The sequence below is a fragment of the Lepidothrix coronata genome, unplaced genomic scaffold (assembly GCF_001604755.1).
Source record: "Lepidothrix coronata isolate B3197 unplaced genomic scaffold, Lepidothrix_coronata-1.0 Scaffold86, whole genome shotgun sequence".
NCBI classification, from domain to species: Eukaryota; Metazoa; Chordata; class Aves; order Passeriformes; family Pipridae; genus Lepidothrix; species Lepidothrix coronata.
The window spans coordinates 1,046,602-1,070,017 of NW_016690266.1; the positions used below are offsets into that span (position 1 = coordinate 1,046,602).

Below are 23,416 nucleotides of genomic sequence, written 5' to 3' on the forward strand. Positions count from 1 at the left end.
AAAAAGACCATGATACTCTTACATTTTTCTAACACCTGAACCACCTGATCTGCAGCTAACAGAGAAGTGTTTTAACAGTGCTACCTTTCTGAAGGTTATTCTTCGTGTGTAAGGCTATCTATGTTTATAGTCCTGGTAATTGTCCTTTATGTTTGAAGGGTAACAGTGATGATGTGCTGCATTACAGGCAGATGCTCTGTTTTCGAAAGGAAGTCATCTACATGCTCTCTGGGAAAGCCAAGGTATGCCTTCTATGAGATATCGTGGAGGGGCATATTTATGGTCATGTATGAAGTGTCACAGTCCAACCTGCAGTGTGAATGCAATTGCTAAGCGTCCACATACCTTAAAAACACACAAGATGCTTCCTATAGCAAAAGCAACTAAATAGTACTATAAACAGCATAAAAAGCACCTTTTAATAACACTATTTATTCTGGTTTGTAGTTACCCTTGAACATTGAATATACTTAAAGGAGCACATTTTAATGCATTAGTTCTATGGTAGCAGCCTGCTTATAAAATATTTATAAAACAGATACTTAAAGATTATACTTAATTGGCAAAATTTATCCACAGCCAGAGGCAAATGACATTTTCAGAAATAGCACCCGTTCATAAATATTTTGATAATCATAATCCAAACAAGCAATTAATAGATTCTTGCCAGAGTAGGATTAGACTACCAGATCAAGCTTCCTAGTAATTTCTCCAATATTTCACAAAGAAATTGCTTACAGGGACATTAACAGCATACTGCAGCCCTTGAGGAAGTCTATCTTGCGCATCCATTTCATCATCATTTTTTACCGTCTCCTCATGGACCATGAGTTCATCATGTGAAATCATCTCTTGCTGTCGAAGTTCACTTTCCTGTAACACTTCATCTGTTGCAAGAATTTCTTGGTGCGGCATAGTCCGATCTTGAAGCACTGCCTCTTGCCGTTCTCTCGATACTCCAGACTGGTCAGATACTGCACCCATCCCTACCATAGCCCTGGATGACTGCATTTGGTCTATGCCACCACATTTAAGAAATAATCCTCCCAGCTTGTCTTCAATGTTCATTCTTAAGTGCAATTACCTACAAAGAAAGTTTTAATAGTAAACATCTACAATTGGTGCACTTGCTTAAAATTTTTTACTTAAAAACATTTTATAAGAGCTCAAGTCAGTACTCAACATAAACACATGCACTCCTAAAATTGATACTGAATAAGAGCCAAACATTGGATAGTTTGGTGTAACATAGAAAGATTCTCCTTTCACACACATCCATGTGTACCCAATTGAACGCTTTCAAATAAAAGGTTTCAAACCAAAGTACCCTCTGACTACTGGCAAAGTTCTGGTAATTAAATGATAGCTAAATCCTCCTTCTTATCCCTTAGAAAACTTCTATTTTTTTTCCTGTGTGCCCTTTTTACTCTGTTCCCTTTTTCCATTTTGACTGTCTTGTACAAATGCCTCTTTCATTTTGGTCCTGTTCTCCCTATTTCCTTGTCCCTTTTGTGCCCTTTCACTGCTGCTACCCCAGGGCATATTGTAGCTGCTGGAACATCTTAATATCCACAAGTGAGAGAAAACTGGGCTGCATCAAAAGCAGAGTGGCCAGCAGGTTGAGGGAGGGGATACTCCACTCTCAAGACCCCACCTGGAGTGCTGCATCCAGCTCTGGGGACACAGAGAAGAAGGATGTGAAACTGCTGGAGGGAGCCCAGAGTAGACTACAAAAATGCTTAGAGGGCTGAGCACCTCTGCTATGCTGACAGGCTCAGAGAGTTGGGGTTGTTCAGCCTGGAGAATAGAAGGCTCTGGAGAGACCTTATTGCAGCCTTTCAGTACTTAAAAGGGGGCTTATAAGATGGGGATAAATCTTTTAGCAGGGCCTGTTTCAATAAGACAATACGTAATGGTTTTAAATTAAGAGATGGTCAATTTAGACTAGATATAAGAAGAATATTTTTACAGTGAGGGTGCTGAAACACTGGCAGGGGTTGCCCAGAGAGGTGATGGATGCCCCATCCAGGGAAACATTCAAGGCCAGGTTGGATGGGGCTGAGCAACCCGATCTAGTTGAAGATGTCCCTGCTCATTGCAGGGGGTTGGACTAGGTGGTCTTTAAAAGTCCCTTCCAGCCCAAACCATTCTGTGATTCTATGAAAATGCAATTTTCTGGCTAAAGGTATATATCACATAAAGACTATAGAGAGGTCAGAACTGTTAGTAAAAAACGCATTCTCTTTTACCTCCACTAAGCTGGAGCATTAATCAGGAAATATAAATTCCAATCATGAAAAGCAATACCATTAAATTGACTTATGTTACACAGACAGATATAAAATCATAATATTCCAACAAGTGTCATGACATTATTAATTGGTTTTTAACATAGAATGGCAGGCTTTTGTGAAGCTGGAAGTGGCAGCATCTTCTCATTCTACTAGTTATTATATATGCAAGATAGTTCTACTACTCTTCTCCTTGGCTTATTGGATGTCCAGCCACAGCAGTCAGGCTCCTTCAGCCTACTCCCCAGGCCCATAACTCCTACCATTCCACATTGCCCTGGCCTGCTCCTTCAGACAGACATGCCAACAGACAGACAGAGAAAACATCCTTCCTCCACTCCTCTGTCTCCCCACAGCTGGAGGGCAAAGGCTACACATACAAATGCTACAGCAGACACAGGAGTGGGAGCAGAAGCACAGTGGAGCTGGACAACACACAGCAGGCCCAGATAAAGCACCAGACAGGGACCTTGGGGAGTATTACGACAGTGTCAGCATCTTTGATTTTGATGCATTCAGAATTATGATACAGATGTGGTGTTGGTATATTGCTTTAAATTCCATCCACCTTGGAGTGCACCACAGAGAAAGGCTCCATCTCCATTCAAGTCTTAAGTCAGAGGCTGTGCTGCTTTCCCTGCAGCTCACAATGACAACTCATAACCAAAAAAATCAGATCTCTCTGCCTAAAACCATCGGGGTCATCACCCTGCAGAACTGCACCACTACAGCCCCTTGCCAACATGCAAAAAAGACTCGATCAAGCAAATGTACATCAAATCTCTAAATTTCCATTTTCAGTTTGATCTATTTGATCCCCTTCTAAATAATTTCCTTCACCAGGAAAATATTTTGAAAATTCTCAATGTATCTCACACATTCGTGAAGACTTGATACTAAACTACACTGAGTTTATAAAATAGATCATGGTTTTCTTTAGGTGAAATCCTAGAGAACATGGTAGGAATGGAAGCCACTAGCAGAAACATCTGAAAAATCTCAATCTCATTTCAAATATTTTTGTATTTCAAATATTGCTACTGATTCTTAACCTTCTGAAAGTAAAACTAGCTCAATTTCTTAAAAGAACAAAGAAAAAAACCAATTCACCACACACCCCAACAAAGTAAAAAGCCCATTAACACCTTCTGATAGCAACTCACTTCTTACAACTCAAAAGTGAAAGAACATTTGTCTCTATTCTTTATCGTGAAAGGTTCTGAACTTCTGAATAATACAAAGAAAGGTTGACAGACAGGATGGTCTGACTTCTACAAGTTTCAATAGTTAAGACGCTCGCCAAAGAAAGAAGCTTTTCAGTTAAATACTTTATTATTTTTAGTAAGCCTTGCTCTGCTGGAAGTCAGGAGGACAGAGTCACCAAGCTAAATCTCTTTATATATGAAAATGTCATCAATATTTTTAATATTCTTCCTTCCTAAATAAAAAGCCCATTTTAGGGACCAAAATCACCTCTGACGGGAGAAGAACATGGAAAAATACTGTTCAGAACATTTATGTTTGCAATTGGTCCTTTTTTGTTATCCTGCAATTCTAACATAAGGAAGTTTGAAATCATGCTCTTGATTTTCACAGTATCTGTTTTCAAATAAGGACAACAAGAATGCATAAAGAATGCCCTGAGTGAGCTCAGGTGGTGCTGTGTTATGAGTTTACTTTCAAATCAATCCAGTTTAGAGTAAGAGAATGAGATTTCGGATGTCTTCCAGGGAAAATGCAGGTCTGGTATGCCACACAGCCACCTGCAGACATTATATAATCCATGAAGTATTTTTTGGAGGTAACTGGGAAACCATACTGATAGTTTCTCAGCAATAACACAAACAAACAAACAAAACCTGGCAGAGCGCTAAGGCTGTATTTTTCCCACCAATGCAGATCTCCCAGAGAGATCTTGCAACAACATCCTAAAAGAAGAAAATGAGGATGAATTTGTCTTATTGGTGTGGAGCATCCTGTGCCAAGTAAGAAATGTGAGACAGAACTGAAGTTTTAAGAATCTGCCTCGCATGGAACCATCATTTGATAAAAGATGGTGCAAAAACCTAAAGTCAAGACTGGTTTTTTTGGTAGAGCATTCTAAATATCTAGCTTGAAAGATAGACTCCAAGGAAAATAAACTGATACATCTGCTCATTTCAGCCTTCATCCCAAGTTAATCCATAGTCAGGGTACATCTCACACAGACTGTCATTCACTATGCTTTTGTTCCACACTACAGAAATACCACAGCATAAGCTCACTGCAGATTCTCCAAAGCAATGACGTGGACAGGTACTAAAATACAAGAACTCAAGATGCTGAAACACATTCAAGGGAGAACAAACAGTATCAAGTGTGAGAACATGGTGGCCCTAATCTGTCTGCTCAGGCCATTGACAAAAACAGCACAGAAGGTTGTTCCACATGGAGGATACTGCCACATCACCCTGAAATTAGGTATGAATTCCGGAAATCCTGGATGTAAAGCTACTTCCTGGCAGGAAGGTAGGCAGACAGAGAAGCTGAGTGTTTAACAGTGCAGAAGAGCCTGCTGCTCTCACCAACAGAGGCAGGAAGATTTGTGACACGCTGAACCCAAGGACAGCTGGTGGGATACAGCAGTTGCCCAGAGGACAGGCCAGCTGCGTGCTGGTGTTTATTGGTCTTGCTGGTTCTCTCAGTTGCAAAGGATATAGAAACAGTTTCTTTCTCACCCTGACTAGTAGGTTCAGCAGAGTCATGCAACTAAAAGCGCTCAAGTTGTTTTCCAGTCATGATCTTGAGTCATATCAGAAGTGGTGCAGTGAGTGCACTGCTTATTAAATCAGGCTTTCAAACATCTGGGTTTTCATAGAAAAATAATGAGAACTCATAGGGTTAGGCTATATATTCTAAATGACTAAACACAATGTAAGCTACATGACCGCTGCAGGTAATGTTTTAAAACAAAGAACCACAAACAAAAATAGGCTATTAATCCAAACAAGAAGCATCCCAATTGCAATTAATTCAGTAAAACATGTGTAATTTGTCAACTGACACCTTTTTGGCTCACATAAAAGGAATCCTATCATTTAAATTGAAGATGAGGCGAAGTGTGCCTGGAAGAATGACTGTGTGATAAAGGATGTAAGTTAAAAGCATTCAAACAAGCACACTTTAGCAAGCCTGCAAATATTAAATACATATTTTAAGTGCAAGATGCATCTGTAAAATAAAGATCAAGTTACTTTGAGATTATCTCTAGGGAAGCCACAAAAATACAAACCACATACACACATATGCACATTTCTTGGCATAAGACGTTGTGTTTTTCATGGAATTTCAGAACTTCTATTAAGCCTCACCAAGTAATCTCACAATTTTTGTTTGAGTGCATATAGTTTCTCTATAAATTGACAGAAAAAGAGCTGTCAATAAAACCTCTAAAGTATCCATTCTGCTTGGAGAGGGTCTCCAAGGAAAAGCATCTCACAAGAGGTGTCTACAGGCAGAGCTTCCTGGGTACAGAAAAGTTTTGGAGGGGGAGAGAGGGGAAGGGGAAGGACTGCACAGAAAAGGTCTCATGGGACCATCTCAGCACCTTCTCTTTTCAAAGGGTGCTTCACAGCTGCTTGCAGAACATCCCCATCCAGCGAACCACATCGCTTCGTTTCAGAAACCGCTGCTTCGCCAAACCCTATGGCTGTACTTCAGAACTATTCATTTCAGTAACCCTGACATCAGTTTTTCCAAATACTGGTGCAGTAAGTTGGAGAACTGAGCACTAAAGACAGTATTCCTAATTAAAGAAACAACCATTTAAACAAAAACATACTAAATGAAAAGCATGACAACATTTCAATTCAGAATCAAAAATTAAAACACCGTCAAGAGAAAACATTAATTGATTCAAAAAGTCTGCTGGGATGGTGGCTGCTACGAAGTAAAGCTGAACAGAGACCCTCAAGGAAAGCAGCAAAACTTGTTTGCCAGTGAAGTTCAACACATGGTGCAGCTCTTTTTCTCCACTTTGACTGATGGTGGGTAGGGGTTTATTCTGTCTTCTCCCTTCTCTTCTTAAGCAGGCAGTAAAGCATTATTTGATGGAATGAGCAAGTACCCAGAGATACAAATTGTGTTCACTTTAAAAATAAAATTCCTATGTGCAGAAACACATTAATTCTGTAGTTAGGATTCAAAAGACTATTTATGAGAGGTGAGAAAAAAAATGTTTTCAGGATTAACAACAGGGACAAAAGATAAAAATCATCTGCAGTTTAATATCTATTTGTAGAACAGAACTAATTTAATGGTTTTGTTTTGTTTTTTAAAAGATGGAGTTTTTCTATTTGTAAATAATGTCCTGGAAAAGTCTTTGTTGTTTCAAGACTTATACTTCTCTTTTTAAGTGTTAAAAAGCAGGATTTTTTACTTTCTATATCTGTATCCCACTCCACCTTCTTTTGTGTATTATCTTCTCCCTACTTTTCCAAGGCAAAAAGGAATGAAAGAAGGTTGAGGGAAACAGGGAAAGAAAGTTGTTGAAATTTAATTATTCTTATGGCTTAAACCTTAGCTCCTTCTGAAGGATTATAGTAAAGACTTGAGAGAGAAATGAGACTTCCATGTACAGCAATAAACTCCATCTGACCATATTTTCGAAGATACAACAACCCAAACACAACAGCCAGGATGTACAACAGCAGTTCTAACTTGCCTTTAGCAACTCAATACTGTTCTGACAAAAACATCTACCTCCAAGATTCCCTCACAAAAGCTGACACTGAGCTCAGTCCGAGGTATTATATGGTTTCAGGGTAACCTTACACTGGAAGCAGCCTGCTGACATTATTTCAGTTCCACATTTTGGGAAGTCTGCTTTCATTTAAGATAAGGCAAGGCAAACTTCCTAACGAACAAATACCTGAAGCTACAGAACACGTACCTGAGCACATTCCTACCACATCCTTGCTTCCACAACAGCCTTTGGAAAAATGAGTGCATGCAGAGCCCAAACCACAAAATGTATAAAGGTTACTAGTACAAAATGCACACAGAATAAGCTTTTAAAAACACAATCTGGGGAAACCCTCAGCTTCTTAGGGCTCAACTCTATGGTCATGCTACAATGATTTGTGCTAAACTGTAAACTTAAATGAATATAATGTATATACAATCTATACAACTCCCTAAATGAACATTCTTATTCTATCACAGAATTTAATTTTCTTCCTTCCCCATTTAGTGAAATTCACTTTGGAAAGGTTTATTCTGAATTTTTAAAAAAGCCAATCACTGTATAATCAGAGTAGTTTACTGGCATGACTAGTAAAACCTTTCTGAACAGCCAAACTTCTATAAAATCAACTACAACAGATAGGCCATTCCAGTGGGACATTTGGTGTGTTTTCTATTTCCCCAACTCTCAATGATACAGCCGCAAGAAACAATCTGAGACGTGGGCTACCTGCTCAAAGGGTTGTGCACTGCACCTCTTCCCCGTTACACCTCCTTGCTGCCTTCTCTGGGCTGAGCATAGCACTGTGCAACTGAGAAGGGAGCTGGACAAAAATATACCCACAGAAAAGCCATGAGGTTTTGTCTGGATCAGTGGGACCGAGCAGGCCAGGCTTACAGGAGATCCACGGTGAAGAATCAGGGAGGAGGGAACAGGACTGATTCTTTCAGCAGCGGTCAGCGGTCAGATCAGATTAAAGGGTGTTGTGAAACTGCTCCACAAATGCAACCTACACACACAAATGAACACCTTGCAGACAGACATACCCAATGGCTATGCCAAATTCAGATCAGGGGAAAAAATGTCCATCTACATTCTCAAATGCTTTCTTCCTAACAGGAAGCGTAGAAGTCACCAATAACTCTGCAATTCCTAACTCCTAATGCTAATGAAGAAAGAGATAGGAACATGGCTTAATAGCATATTTAAAACTACTAATGTTTAAGCATTTCCATGAATAAAATTGCCATCAACATAAACCCCTCCAAAAGAAAGAAAAAAATCAGAGCTTAACAGATTTCTAACATCCACTTTAAATCCCTATCAAGCCATGAAACATGTTGAATAGTCTCATCACATCACAAAATATATTTATGTGCACTATTAAAATATGGATATAGTCCAATATAAAAGGAAACACAGCTAGCTTTCACAATATCAAAGGTTCAATTTTTAACATACTGCAGAAGCCTAGAAAGTAAAAAATAATACCCTACTTAATGGTTCTAAATAAAGAACAGTAAATAAAATTATCTCTTCTCCCTACTCAGAAAAATAAGACACAGCTAAAAGAATGACTTTGAAATTAACACACAAGTGTTTCTAAGAATGAATCAGAATGTGTTGACTTGCAAAATGAAAGTAATCAAACATAAATCAGCCTGAAAAGGTTCACAGATCATAAAATCAACACATTCTGAAAGGCAACATATGATACAAACACCCTTATGACTTGTTGCACAGTTATTTCTAAGTGCTCCATGTTGCTGAACACATGCCAGTACAGGGCCTGATCCCACCAAGATTTACACTCATACTGAGCTGTGAATAGTCCTATTACAATCAACAGGATTACTCATGGAAAATCTACTTATCGTGCATAAAATTATCCATGCGTGAAAATCTTTGCCACCTTTCCTATCCTGAAATCCCTATTTGATCATCACCAGCATAACCACAATCTATTATCAAACGTACCCATTGAAAAGCTTCTGACACTCTATTAACAAAGCCACGGTTACATGTCAAAATCCACAGGGATGTCATCAATGTAGCAAACGTACTTTAAATAGTCAAAAAATCATAGGCAATGTTATGGGTTTATCGGGGGAAAAAAAGCCACTGGTTTTGTGGCATTAAATTATAACCTACTAGAAAATAGTTATTTTTGAGAGTTTATCTGGGAATTTCCAGCACTGTATAGTTAACCTCAAAAGAACAATGCAGAATTTCTGCCCTTGCACCTTGAAACTTGGGCACTCAAAATTGCTCACTCTGGGGACTTCCAATGGCATTTATATTCAGGAAAACAGGCACTAGACATAACTTCAGTCCAACTGGTGAAAATTTTGTGAAATTCCACGTATCACATGCCTCAGGCTGAAACGTCATGAAAGTAGTTCAGATAATGTATCAAATGTTTTTACTATTTGATTTAGATAGCAGTGCAGTTCTAACACAAAGCTGAGCCCATCTAACAGCTAATGGTCATTGAAAGGGGCAATCCTGATTCCTGCTCCTAACTCTGAGAGTTCAGCCTATCTTTTGTGCCTACTCCGATTTCATATGAAGACACACTTGTTTACACTCCAACAGCCTGGCAGGTTTTTTTTTCCCAGTTATTAATTTTCTGAGGTTAACTCACTGGCTGGATTTACCACAATGACAGTGTGTCAGAACACGGTGCAGGAGTGGACCCTTCTCTGTTCAGCATTCACAGCCTAACTCTCTCAGCCCATCTCACATATTTTCACCTTAAAAATAAACAGAGAAGAAAAATACATTCCTCTTTTAAAAATGTGATTTTTTTATTTTTACAAGCCTTTAAATTCCTTGGGTCTCACCACTCGTCTACTATGTGCAAGTATCTGGGAAGCATCTCTACTCATCACTAGCACTATGAAAGTGCTACTTTACAGAAGATGACAACCCACTGTTGCTCTGTTACCCTACTGGCTCAAATGGCAAAGGTCTGTATGTATGTGTGCATACATTCCTCATCCTTGGAGGATAAAGAATTGTCTCGATGGTTGCACTCAGAGAGTTGTGGTCAGTGGCTCAATGTCCAAGTGGACAGCAGTGACGACTGGGGTTCCCCAGGGGCTGGCAGTGGGACCAGTGCTGTTTAACATCTTTGCTGGTGACACGGACAGTGGGATCGACAACACTGAGCTGTGTGGTGTGGTTGACACCCTGGAGGGAAGGGATGCTATCCAGGGGGACCCTGACAGGCTGGAGAGATGGGCCTGTGAGAATCTTGTGAAGTTCAACAAGGACAAGTGTAAGATCCTGCAAGTGAATTGGGGCAATCCCAAGCACAAATACAGCCTGGGAACAGAATGGATTGAAAGCAGCCCTATGCAGAAGGACTTGAGGGTGTTGGTTGATGAGAAGCTCAACGTGACCCAGCAACGTGTGCTCACAGCCCAGAAAGCCAGTTGTGACATGGGCTGGATCCAGAGCACCGTGGGCAGCAGGTCCAGGGAGGGGATTCCGCTCCTCTGCTCTGCTCCCATAAGACTCCACCTGGAGTGCTGCATCCAGCTCTGGAGCCACAATGTAAGAAGGATGAGGACCTGCTGGAGTGAGTCCAGAGGAGGCCACAAAGATAATCAGAGGGCTGGAGCATCTCTGCTATGCAGACAGGTTGAGAGAGACAGGGTTGTTCACCCTGGAGAAGAGAGGACTCCAGGGAACAGCCTTCAGGCAGCTAAAAGGGGCCTAGAGGAAAGCTGGAGAGAGACTTTTTACAAGGGCCTGTAGTGACAGGACAAGGGGGAATGGCTTTAAACTAAAAGAAGGAAGGTTTAGATTAGATATTAGGTAGAAATTCTTGACTGTGAGGGCAGTGACAGACTGTAACAGGCTGACTAGAGAAGCTGTGGATGCCTCATCCCTGGAAGCATTCAAGACCAGGCTGGATGGGGCTTTGAGAAACCTGATCTAAGTGGAAGGTGTCCCTGTCCACAGCAGTGGCGTTGGAACAAGATAGTCTTTAAGATCCCTTCCAACCCAAACCTTCTATGACTCCATACGTATGTATACAAAATTTCTGGTGTTTCTTTCCAGATTGCTTTTTAAAAATCTTTAAAATATTATACACAAACCCCCCTGGGAGAATACAAGAAGTTGCATGCAAACATACAGAAGTTTCAGGGACTGCCTTCACTAGGGTACCTTGGTTCATCATAATTCACCTTTCCAGCCTATTGGCACTGATTTTTAATTTTTTTTAATAAAAAGATCATAAATATTTATGCATGTGTGTATATCTATATCTAGATATAGATATATCTTTTTCTACAGCACACTGCATGGAATGCTCCATAAAAACTGGTGACACTAGTAAGATAGTTTATAATACCCTTGCTCCATTTGTTGCAAATGCCAAAATGCGTAAATGAGTCATAGAGCACATGAAGAGAAAGCCACAACCATTTGCTACCTTGCAAAATAGAATACAAGCCTACACAAGCCATTTCTACCAAAACTTTTTAAAAATAGGTGATCAATAATTATACATTCCACATTTTCTGGGTGCTTATGTTGACACATTTGGGTCAAATTCACCTAAAATGCTGAGTACTCAAGGCTGCAATTAAATCAATTACAACAATACTTTAAAAATACAAAGATAATGCAATGCTGTTATTTTAAAAAAAAAGTTCTTAAAGAGCTCAATGGACACTCGTATCAAATGCAAACTTTCATCTTACTCACAGACACCAATTCTCCAGCCATAAAATAAGAAATATCCATTTCCTTTCCCTGAGGTATATTAAAATACTTGTAATAATAAGCAATGTTCAATACAGGTCACAAGGGTGAACTAATCAGCTTATAGTGCTCTTGTTCCTGCAGCCAGCACAGCTCCTGAGGGGAGAAGGCAGCAGCCCTCAGATGGACAGGTAAGGCTACTGCAGTTACTTAGATAACTACTGTGAGGAGGTGGGTGAGACGGTCTCGCCTCTCCCGGGACTTAATGACTGATCAGAAAGCACAACCAACCAGTGTGTTTCCAGCTAACATGGAACAGCCACTTCTGTGGAGAATCATGAGAGGAATGGGTGCACTCCAATGCAGGACTGTCATCAAGAAAAGGTAAGCACAACAGTAAGACTGAAGAGAGAAACACTGGTTACCACCACAATGTAACAGAACTGAGAGAGATTTGGCTTCTTTTCACAGCTCTGCCACTGCTTTTGGGCACATCTGTTATCTTGGCAAATCCCTGCTCCTTCTTTCCACTTCCTTGTCTCTAAATCGGGTGCAATGACCCACCTTTGATTTAGATGTGAAGTGAGCAGTAGGAACTACCTATGAGGCCCTCACAAGCCTACTGATAACCATTACAGAAATTTCACAAAGAAATATACTCATTCTGCCTTCAGAGCAGGATTAAGCAGAGCATAGTAAGGGAACATGCGTTATGCAATGAGAAGAAAGCAAAGTATAGAGCAGCTGCTTATTCAATTCCTGTGCATTCAAAAAGGTAGGGGCTACTTAGTATCACTAAATACTAAAGTACAATATTAAGGTATAATATATTAGTGATATAATGAGGGTGGTAAAATTAAATGGCATAGGTAAAGCTCAATGCTGTCATTTTAATGCTTGCATGGTTGACTTATACCTAAAATTGCTCCTTTAAAAGCATGCTTTGCTTGTAATATCTTTACTTCAGCTTCATTATTTTCTAAGAGGCCATCTATGTGCATTAAAGAAAAATAGTAATTACAGAAAAATTCAAGACAATTACTTAATGCATACACAAAGACTAAATAACATTGGACAATAAGCTAATGAAAGTATAATCAAGAAGGTTTTGATCAAAAAACCTGGAAGTTAGCTGCAAAAGTGATCTCAGAGGTTCTGGAAGACATTTCTCATTTACATACTTGACAGCATATGGAAAACTTAAGAGGAAAAAAACAACGCTATTCTAAACCATAAATGAGAAGGACATGAATAACAACAAAACAGATCTTAGAGAGCACAGGTGATTATTTCTAGATCTTGCTTCAGTATTTGAAAATGTTATTTCAACATGGGCTCTCAGGTTGTGAGAGCAATGCAAGTATTTTAGAATAGAGGAATCACTCTCCCAAGTTGCAATTTCAACTTCAGCACATCACCATGCACAAAGTAGACACTTTTTCCCTAACTTCACTACAGCAAACTTACTTGGGGTACAATTACATTCTGTGTAACATCTAGAAACAAAGTCTGCAAAATATCATTGGCTCTCTGTGGACTAACTTTTCTCATGGGGATATTGGCAAGGAACACTTTCTTATCTAAACCTGCAGAGGAGGCAGTGTCATACCTCAAGGTAGCTTCATTTTTAATGGATATTTATCTCATTGCAGCTATATTTCAAACATACCCTTCATCTACCTCAAATAATCCAGTTAATCTAAAACATGATAGACTGAATACCTCTTTAGTAGAAGATTCACTCCAGACAGACAAAGCAAATCCTATACTTTCTATACTATGTTTTTCAAATACTACAGTGTTACCCTAAGTTGCCATCTCTCAGACCCACCTGAAAAGGTGGGGTCAAAAGTCTGGGCCAGAAGATCAGAAAGAGCCCTTTCTAAAGCTAAAGACACAGATCTCTATTAACTGCTCCACTCCTCAAACCCTACAGGTTTACTCTACCTGTACAAAAAAAAAAAAAGCCTTTCAAGGATCTACCTATTCCAGAGGACTAATACACCTAGCAACTAAAAATGACAAAACTAAACATGAAAGAGAGAAAATAAACTACTTCAAGAACATAAATATGTACTTCACTTTTACTAACATTAACACAAGGCAACACACATGTAACATAGTCAGTATAATAAATAAGCCCATATAATAGTTCCCCGAGGAAAGAAAAAGAATCACAGGTGACAAAACGTGATCAAAATGCACAAGACATTTCCAAAAAGGTGTTTGGAACCTTCAGAGATGGCAGCAGTATATGAATATAAAAATAGTAAAATTACAATGATTTGGGTATCACTAGTAGCACCATCTTGAACTGTATATTCTGGTGGCAGCCCTTTCTTTCCTTTAACGCACAATGAAAAACAAGGAGCAGACAATGCTGTGATGCTCCATTAGGGAGAGCACTGACCAACAATGAACCAAAAAAGAAAATCTATCACTGTTCTTCAAAATATTCCAGCAATTACAAACTGGGTGCCAAGGAGCAATTTTCATCAGCGGAGTCAGGGATTGTTGTGGCCTAACCAGCACTCTCTGATACAACAGTATCAGAACAGTATCAAGCACCTTCATCAAGCATAAACAGAAGAGTCAGCACATAAACAGACACATGTTAGTATTTAAAGACCGTATGAGATCAGCCACAGGGGGAAGGAGTAGAAATAAACTCTAAAATCATGGAAGTGAGCAACTAGGTCACTTTCTCAAAACCCCTCTTGGAACACAAGCATGTTACAGACCATGTGAATTTGCCAAGAAGAGTATCCTTCCATACAGTTAGGATATTTTTCCCCATTGTAGCAATAAGCCCACCACCTCCCTGCTGATAACCAACACTTGTGGTCAGATTAAATCAGCTAAGAACTATTCCTATCCTGCTTACATAAAATTCCAGAATTGTAAATCAGCCTTTTTTAATCTGGCTGATCCTCACTTCAAAAGAAAAAAAAAAAAAAAGAGGCAAATCAAGTAACTACTAAATCCAGTGTGCTTCTGCAGCGTATCCTCTTCAAAAGGCTATCCACAACCCCAACAAGAACTTCCAGATAACTCTTTCCCTTGATACTTCAAGGATGGTATGAACAAGGAATCCCACTGACTTCTACCACATACCCCAAGGTAATTACTCCTCATTACAGTTTTAAATTTCTCAAACAATTTTCAGGCACTTAAGCCCATTTTCAGATCAAGGCAAGCCAAAACACAAGATGCCTAGAAACTATTTTATAGGAACAATAATAACACAGATATGATGGCCCATTAACTAACATTGAAAATAATCCAAAAAATAAAACTCAGACTCTTCAAGACTGTGCCCTCTAGAATAAAAAGATTGTGGAAATTGGATTCTACCTCAATGACTTTGGTACCCTGCAGCTAATTCTCACTAATTAAGTCCTAGAATACACTAAAACAGGAATTCAGATTGATCAAAAGATATGATCTGTGTTTATAATAACTCTTATAATCATTAGGAACAAAAATCTGGAAGGTTCTTGATGCCATTAACTCACAGACCAACAATTAAGAGCTACCATCCCAAAAAGGTCTGAAATTTCTGAGAACCCATAGTCAAATAACTTCATGATGAAGCCAAGTCTCAGTGAAAGACATTCAATACAACCCATAATACTAAGCAAGCAGGAAACCAATCTGTAAAGTGCAAAAATATACTTACGAGATTCTGATGAAAGAAAAAAACGTTCTGCATTTATGGACTACTTTCTAGATACTGTTTCCTCATCCAACCATGTTAAGAGTCTCAAGTCCTCAAGCCCTGAACACGCTGATGCAGCTGCACTCACCCAGGTTCCCTCAATGCACAGATGTGTCCCATGAGGTAAAAGGGCAACAACTTATTATAGAATCCCAGAATGGTTTGGGTTGGAAGAGACCTTAAAGATCATCTAGTTCCAATTCCCCTGTGGGCAGGGACATCTTACACCAGACCAGGCTGCTCAGGGCCCCATCCAACCAGGCCCTGAACATTTCCATAGAGGGGTCACCCACAGCCTAGGTAACCTGTTACAGTGTCTCACCACCGTCAAAGTTAAGCATGTCTTCCTAATATCTAATCTAAATCTACCCTGTTTCAATTTACAGACATTCCTCCTTGTTCTATCGCTATGCCCACGTACCCAAGAAGCAAGAGCCAGAGCCAAACTGCTCTGCTGAACTCGTGTCCAAGCAAACATGGGAAATGAAGAGTTGTCCAGAGTTACAGCAAATTTTAGGCACATAAGATGTAACTACAACAGATCCCATTTTTTCTACACACTCAGCCATACTCTCATCACCACCACAACTGTGGAAAGCCCCCTGCCTGTCCTCTGACCTATAAGGAATGTAATCCAGAGAGGATACAAAGGCACATTAGACAGTAAACTGCAAGGTCATGCAAAGAACTGAGAGATTAGGTTTTCCATCAGCTTGCCCCTTTACACTGCTGTTCCTTGAAAAGTGACAGTAAACTCACACTTAAAGCTGCATTATATTTGATCCAATATAGTGTATATAACACTGAGTACAGGTTCCTAACAGGCACCAGCCTGAACACGCCTGGTTTGCATGATCTACTTTTAACTGTCAGATTCAGACAACAAGCCCACTGGTTTTGTCTACAAATTGCCACCTACTCTACATATTCCAGCAAAATACTGTGACAACTGGATGATCATCCTCTGCATGCTCCTCTTCTACAAACTCTATTTTATTCCCCCTCCCAATCCCTTAATTTCATCCTTGGTGATCATAAAAACCCACATTTTAAATACATAAAAATTCTTTTCTAGTCATTTAAAAAGAAAATTTCATATTTTCTACCAGGAAAAAACAACATTAAAGCCAAGTGGCTTTCCCTTACTTCCTTACACCCCATAACAATACAAGCTTTCCTGCTCCCTAGAAGACAATCACAAAACTTTGACATCTTTTTGCTGACTCAGACGAAAATTCATCACTAAGTGTAACTGTCAGGTTTACCAGTGACAGAGGAAGCTCCTGAGAACCACAGCCTAATAAAGCTTTCCTCCTTGAGAGATGACAGCAGTCTTTCTCCCATATGAATGATTCATTCTTATTTGATATTGTTAAAGCAATATTCACACAGGGCACCTTCACACTAGACTTTACCTTCAAAAAAATTGGTTATGAGGTCAACACATAAGCTGAAAACCAATATTCCATGGGCATGTCTGGAAAATCTGCAAGTGATTGTGGTCTAAAATAATTGTATCATATCTTGGTATCCTGAGGATTCACCACCTCCTTTTGCACTTGATCTAGTGGTCATTATAAAAATTTTCTTCAAGGTAAGCAGTGTAAGGTTACTCCAGCAAAAAGGGAGTTGGTTGAGTTTACCAACCTATCATGAAGAACTTCTTTGCTAAAAGAAACTTTACAGAAACAAAAGGAGAACATTTCTTAAATTTATGTATATAGTTACTGATGTATCTAGACCTGCTTAGTGCTATAAATGACCCAACTTAAAAAGCCTGAGAATTGTCATTCATCTCACATATATTTCACTTGACAGAGACTGACATATAACAGTGACCTATGTTAAAAACTACTGTTTAAGTGGTCCTAACCTGAGGAGAATCATGCCTTAGGAGGTCAGCAACAGAGACAGTAATTTGATTCAGAACACTCTTGCTTGAGAAACTCTAAAATCATCCACAGCATCTGGAAATTCTGACTGTTATAATGCTTACAGACTAAAAAATCATCCATGGATCCCATGAAATGTACTCATTTCTTGGCTTAAATACTCATTTTTCTCCCTCTGTCCTCCCTTTTAAAAACTGAAGAATGTCTGCAATGCAATACTACGGAATCACTTGTTGAAAGCAAGGCTAAATAGTTTTCACTACCCAAGGAAGCCTGAGAAAGATGGTGAATTTAGAAGCTGCTCACTGGCTTTGCCCCTCCCCAGTGACATCCCAGGCACTAACCCACATCATATGCTGCTTATTGTTTGGCAAAATAAACCTCACTTTATGCTGAACACTTCTCATCCTCCATGACTAGAGCTTTAGGCCAGACATCATCATAAATAGATGCTACAAGCGTCTTACACACACATGTGCACACATGCTTTTTAGGAGCATTATCACCATTTCCTTGTTTCATATAAAACCCTAACAACAGAAAAAAAAGAAACATGACAAATTTTCAGGACAATCACATAGCAGTTAACATTCACAGTGTGTAAAAAGTTGTTTTTTTCTCCCTTTCTTAAACAGTGCTAATGAACATGTGACCATGTCAAACCTGCCCAGCATCAGTATTTCTCACTTCACCTCTTGCATTAAGGTAACACGACCTGGTCATGCTGTTACTGGCATTGTAAACCTCTCTAATGATGCCTTCTATATCCGTGTTGGGGTACATAAGTAGTAAAATTAATACAGATTTTATGGGAAAATTACTACATAAACATTTAAGAAATTTGTACAAATTTTTATGAATGGGCATCTTTTAACCTTATAGATGTAGCTGCCATTTGAAACAATTTTAGAGCAGAAGGTTTATCAGTCTCATAGCTGAGCTCACACAGATATCATAACAGCTTTAGGCATGAGTAATATCACATGTTACATCAAGAAATTGTACGGACATTTTACAGGCACCTGGATTTTTGGTTTTGGTTTTTATGTCGGTTTTTTTGTTGTTTTTTTTTTTTTTCCCAGTGCAAGAGATCTAGACAGTTTATATTTGATAGGCTGTTCATAAATTATACCCTACTGCTGTTTGCAGGTTAGAACTTCTTCCCACACAGATTTCATTTTATCATCAGACTGTTTAATTCTGCGCTTATAAAAATGTCATCCTAGTCATAAGGGAAGAATTAGACAGCACTGTCTTAAGGTTTTCTGCACATACCATGACAAGATGCAGATACTGTGATACTAATATGCCAGTAGAGTATATCAATTGCACGATCAGGCCATATACACATGCTGTTACTGAGCTGTGTCTTGCTGTTTTCAAAAGTGCAGTGAAATCATGAAGTAATATAAATTAGTAATATATTAACTAACATTACAGTATTCTCACTGTTGCCTCTTGATATCATAGCCTGGAATACATTAACACACTGATAATATCCTAAGAGTACATTAAAAATTATTTCTGAGCAAAAGCAGTACTAGTCTCTATATTATCTCCCAAAATAACATTCTGACAGTGTGGAAGAAGTTATCAGGAGATTCTAACCCTTCTGCATGTTGTAGATTCCACAGTCTTTCTAAAAGACAGCCAATTTCCCCTTAGGACACACTTATAATCAAGTTTTGTGAGAACATATTACAGATTTTTCCAGATATTTTATCCAACATGCTGAATGATATATGAAAAATATCTCTATATGGAGTCAGGGGAAGATAACTTAATCATATATAATATTGGAATACTCACATATGTTATTGTATTTTAATTTGTACAATAATTTGTAAATTAAATAGTTTAAAATTTTACCACTTCTGTAGTTTATGGCACTATTGCTGATGTATAAAATATTCTGTTCTATGTGGATGATAAAAAATGTATATTTAAAATGTATACAGAGTACTAACTAATGAGCTAAACAGATGGGAGTTGTGTCTTAACTTCACTGGAAAGTACTGAAATAAAGTAACTAACAGCATTTGTGTAAATGAAAATAAATCTCATGAAAATCTGAATGGATTTTCCTTTGTTAGACAGAAGTTTGTGCTTGCCTTATAGCTATATATTATAGCCAGTGGCTGTATTTTGCTGACATGGCCTGTCAATAGCTATGTCTCAGCTGTTAAAAAACAATAAGTTAAATGTATAAACTCAACACTGTGCAGGGGGTTCTGCATAGATTCCAATTTACAGAAGTGAAAAAAGAAAAGAAAAAAAAATTCATGAATCTCAGCAGTCCAAGAAATACACTTTCCCCAAAAGTGTTTCTGTCAAAAAAACCTAAACAAATTAAAGTGGAACTTAATCACAGTACTGATCCCTCACATAAGCCCTGCAACCTGACAGAAGCAGATACCCATGTCTGCTTACATCCATGGAGCTTTTGTGGGACCACATTTGTCTTTAAACACTCAGTTATGCAGATCAGACTGCAAGCTGAAGGCTTGAATCTATTTCATCATTTGAAAGGCAGCTATCATTAGAATGCCAGGCAGAGGCAGACAAAGTACTTATTTTAAATAAAACCTATCTATTTCTCTGTTAGATTCATTTAAGAGTCTTCAAAGCAAAAAAATATTTCCATTAGTGTTTACTTTTCTCAGTCCTTGTCCCATTCACTTAATATACAAGACATTGTTAAGGTTGGACAAGAAAGCTGGATGCTTCAGTTTTATGTTTAGGGTAACAGCAGTATCTCTGTTTATCACAGACATTATCGCAATGTTACTATTTCTTATTTAACTTCAGTTACTTCACATAGAAAAATGTATTTTATATTAGAGCCAAAATTAAATCAAACTTAATCCCAAATTATGTTAAACCACTTAAAGTGGTTTTGATAGATTAAGGCCCACTCCATCAAGCTGCTCTGTACAGACAGGTCTCCATTTGTAAGAGCCCACACAGTCTTCCTCAGCAGAGGAAGACTCTACAAATATCCCAGGCACAAAAAAAAAAAATCACAAATCTCCAGCAGCAGATACAAAAAACAAACCCACCCTGCTTTTCCACAAAATACCAGAATACAACAAATGCTTCTTCGTCAATGGTACATTTTAAAATGTTTAACCTAAACCCCTACACTAACAACTGACACCCTGAACTCCACTATTTGCAAATTTACATTACTGAACCCGTGGTGCAAAGAACTTACCTAGCAGTGAGCTAAACTCTTTAAGATGTACCATCACCATAATTCACTAGAGTAATATATTCTTAGCATTCTCATAGTTCAACTCTAACACTACCAGTACACAGAAATTCTCAGCTGGAAGTAAGAACTTCCAACCTCGATGGTTTTACACCACCAGCTGTCTCCAGAACACACACGTGCTCCACAGCACTTTAAATCCTCATATAAATAAACTTGTACACACAAACCGAGAGGGAAAACTTATTTTGAGAAGCTACATAGTAATATTCCCCAAGCATGTGTTCCTTCAGGTGCACCATTTAGCCTGAGATATAACTTTTCACATTCTGAGTAATTTTTCTTCCATTTTTTTAAATCATTGTGGTTTTCAAATAGCTACCTACTTACTAATAGTTTGATTTCATAATCCATTATATTAGGGATCTTCCATAAACAGAATATGTTTGCAACAGAGTAGACATGAAACACATATGGACAAGAAGGACAATAACAAAAGCACAGATTACATACACATCTGTTCTCTCAGGTCTCAGCCTCAGGAGCAAAGACAGAAGAAGTACACGTGCACACAACAGCCTAAATGCAAGAGGTCACTCATCTCTTTTAGCTTTATTCAGTTATGTGAGCTCACTAACTACATGTATATTTGGGGAAGAGCTGCATGCAGACATCCAGAAACAACTACAAAGCAAACGCTTTTGGAAACTGAACACACACACACGTTCAGCTGCATATTCACCACGAAAGGCCATGACAACAGTTTTCAGGAAACTGCACAACTGAAAACTTAATTTTGTTTTCCTAAACAACCTCAAGAAGAGCAGGGTTTGCTGGCCTCTCCTGTGAATGTGTGTGTACCCTGTACCAGGAGCCTGCAGATCCCACAGGATCCACAGGAAAACTGAGGCCTCACGAGCTCTGGAGCTTCCGGCGCAGCCAACACTCCTGCAGATGACAGCTGTCACTGGACACAGGCACGGATCCCAGACACTGGAAGTGGGACACTGTAAAACTAACACTGCCCGAAGGTATGCAAACTTAAGTCTAGATCGGACCACTGGTTTATCTAGACTGCTTCTGAGCAAACCATAAGAACACTTGCAAGAATTGATACAGGGTAGCACTAGTTTTCTACCTCCTCCCTTCACCAGGCATATTCACCAAACACATGGAGAATGGCTACAAATTTCTACCACTTGCAACAACGAAATCTGACATGGGCACTCCAAAATGTTGAAGCATGACAGGCCCAGGCATATATTCCCAGCAAGCCTGTAAAAGTACTACTGAAATTTGTGAGCAAGTGCAGCAAATAAACAAAGCAACTGAGATCCTATTCAAAAGAAAAACCACAGTCCTCTGTCATTCGTCCTGTACCAACAGCAAAGATGCTGTTCATCAAGAGTAGGACATCTCTCCCATCTAACACTTCTTGGACCAGAACATCACGTGTATGCAGACAGAGAGGGAGGTCATGCTCCAAGTAGACCTTTAAAGCAAGACTAAAGTTGTGATTACTGGATTCCACATATCTACCTTTTTTTTTTTTTAATCATTGTGCAAAATCCCTCACAGCTGCTGCTCTGAACAGTTCACAAAAACAAAGTGATCAGAGAGATGAGTTATGTTGGCAACATAAACGTCTTTCCTTTTCATGAACCAGCTTAATGCAGATGTTGCTGCAACTCACCCCAGCTGAGGTTTGGCAGGAATTGGGGAAGGAAAGACCATGAAGAGTGAAAGTGTTTGAAGCCCAACTAATTTCTCCTTAACTCCTACTGGTCCCCCTTCCTCTGCCAAGCCACTTCCAGAATGGCACTTGTTAGCAGCTCCCAACGCTGGGGAGAAGAGGGTGCCTTGCAAAAGCTTCCTCCGAGCAGCCGAGAGGAGACTCTGAGAAGGTTATTCAAAAATAAAATCGAACGGAGTGACTGCTCGCAGGTCGGCACGCTTCAGCTATCTTACACCGGGAACAATGGGGAGGCGGGCAGCCGGAGGATACGGCCCGGGAGCACGGGGCTGGGGGGGACGCGCTGCCAGCCCGTCCGTCCGTCGGCTCTTTGTCCGTCCGTCCGTCCGTCTGTCAGGCGGCCCCGCCGGCCCCATCCCCGCCGCCCCGGCGCGGCCTGCGCGGCCCCGCGGCTCCGGCCGGGAGAGCGGGCGGAGTGGGAGCGGCGGGAGCAGCGGGAGCGGCGGGAGCAGCGGGCGGAGGGCGCCCGCCGCCTCCTCATCCCCCGCTCCGCGCCGGCCTCCCCGCGCCGGGGCCAAGCGCGGCCCATGCGGGACGCGCCGCGCCGCGGCCCCCCCTTCCTTCCTTTCCAGTTCCTCTCCTCCTCCTCCCTCCCTCCCTCCGCGCACCGAACGGCCCCGAACGGCCCCGGCTCGCCCCCGCCGGCACTTACCGGCCGCAGAGCTGCGAGGAGAAGGCGGCCGGGCCGGGCCGGGCCGGGGCGCGGCGGCGGCGGCGGCTCAGAGCGGCCGTGCCGCGGCCCCGGGCATGGCGGGGTTGGCGGGGCGCGGGCGGGGGGGGCCGGCGGGGCGGCGGCGGCGGGGTGAGCCTGGGGGAAGCGGCGGCGGCGGCGGCTCCTTCTTCTTCTTCTTCTTCTTCTTCTTCTTCCTGCTGCTCCGCGGAGCGTCCGCGGGCGGTGACAGCGACACCCGGCCAGAGCGCCGCGCGCGCGCTGCACCACGGGAAACGCGCCCGGAGGACCGGCGGGACGGCAGCAGGAGGAGGAGGATGGGGAGGATGAGGAGCGAGGGAGCGAGGACGGGAGCGGGATCCCCGCCGGGGCTGCGGCCGCTGGCGGGGCGGGCGGTGCCGGGTTACGCGCGGGTCAGGAGGCCGGCGCGGGCAGCGCTCCC

The 23,416-nt window shown here is 40.7% G+C and overlaps 1 protein-coding gene across 4 annotated transcripts in view; it reads right to left on the reverse strand.

The window, feature by feature from the left end:
- The window catches only part of ZNF148 (zinc finger protein 148), a 41,506-nt gene extending 18,488 nt beyond the window's left edge, over positions 1–23,018 (reverse strand). For 3 of the 4 annotated variants that reach the window (XM_017820936.1, XM_017820935.1, XM_017820933.1), the window contains exons 1-2: positions 22,245–22,611; positions 739–1,084 (exon numbers count right to left, since the gene is read on the reverse strand). In XM_017820936.1, the coding sequence (XP_017676425.1) occupies positions 739–1,068 (330 nt within the window). In that variant the 5' untranslated portion in view covers positions 1,069–1,084; positions 22,245–22,611. Of the gene's footprint in view, positions 1–738; positions 1,085–22,244; positions 22,612–22,956 lie in introns of those variants that run through there. The other variant, XM_017820934.1, reaches the window with a different exon arrangement.
- Between the last annotated feature and the right edge of the window lie 398 nt (positions 23,019–23,416).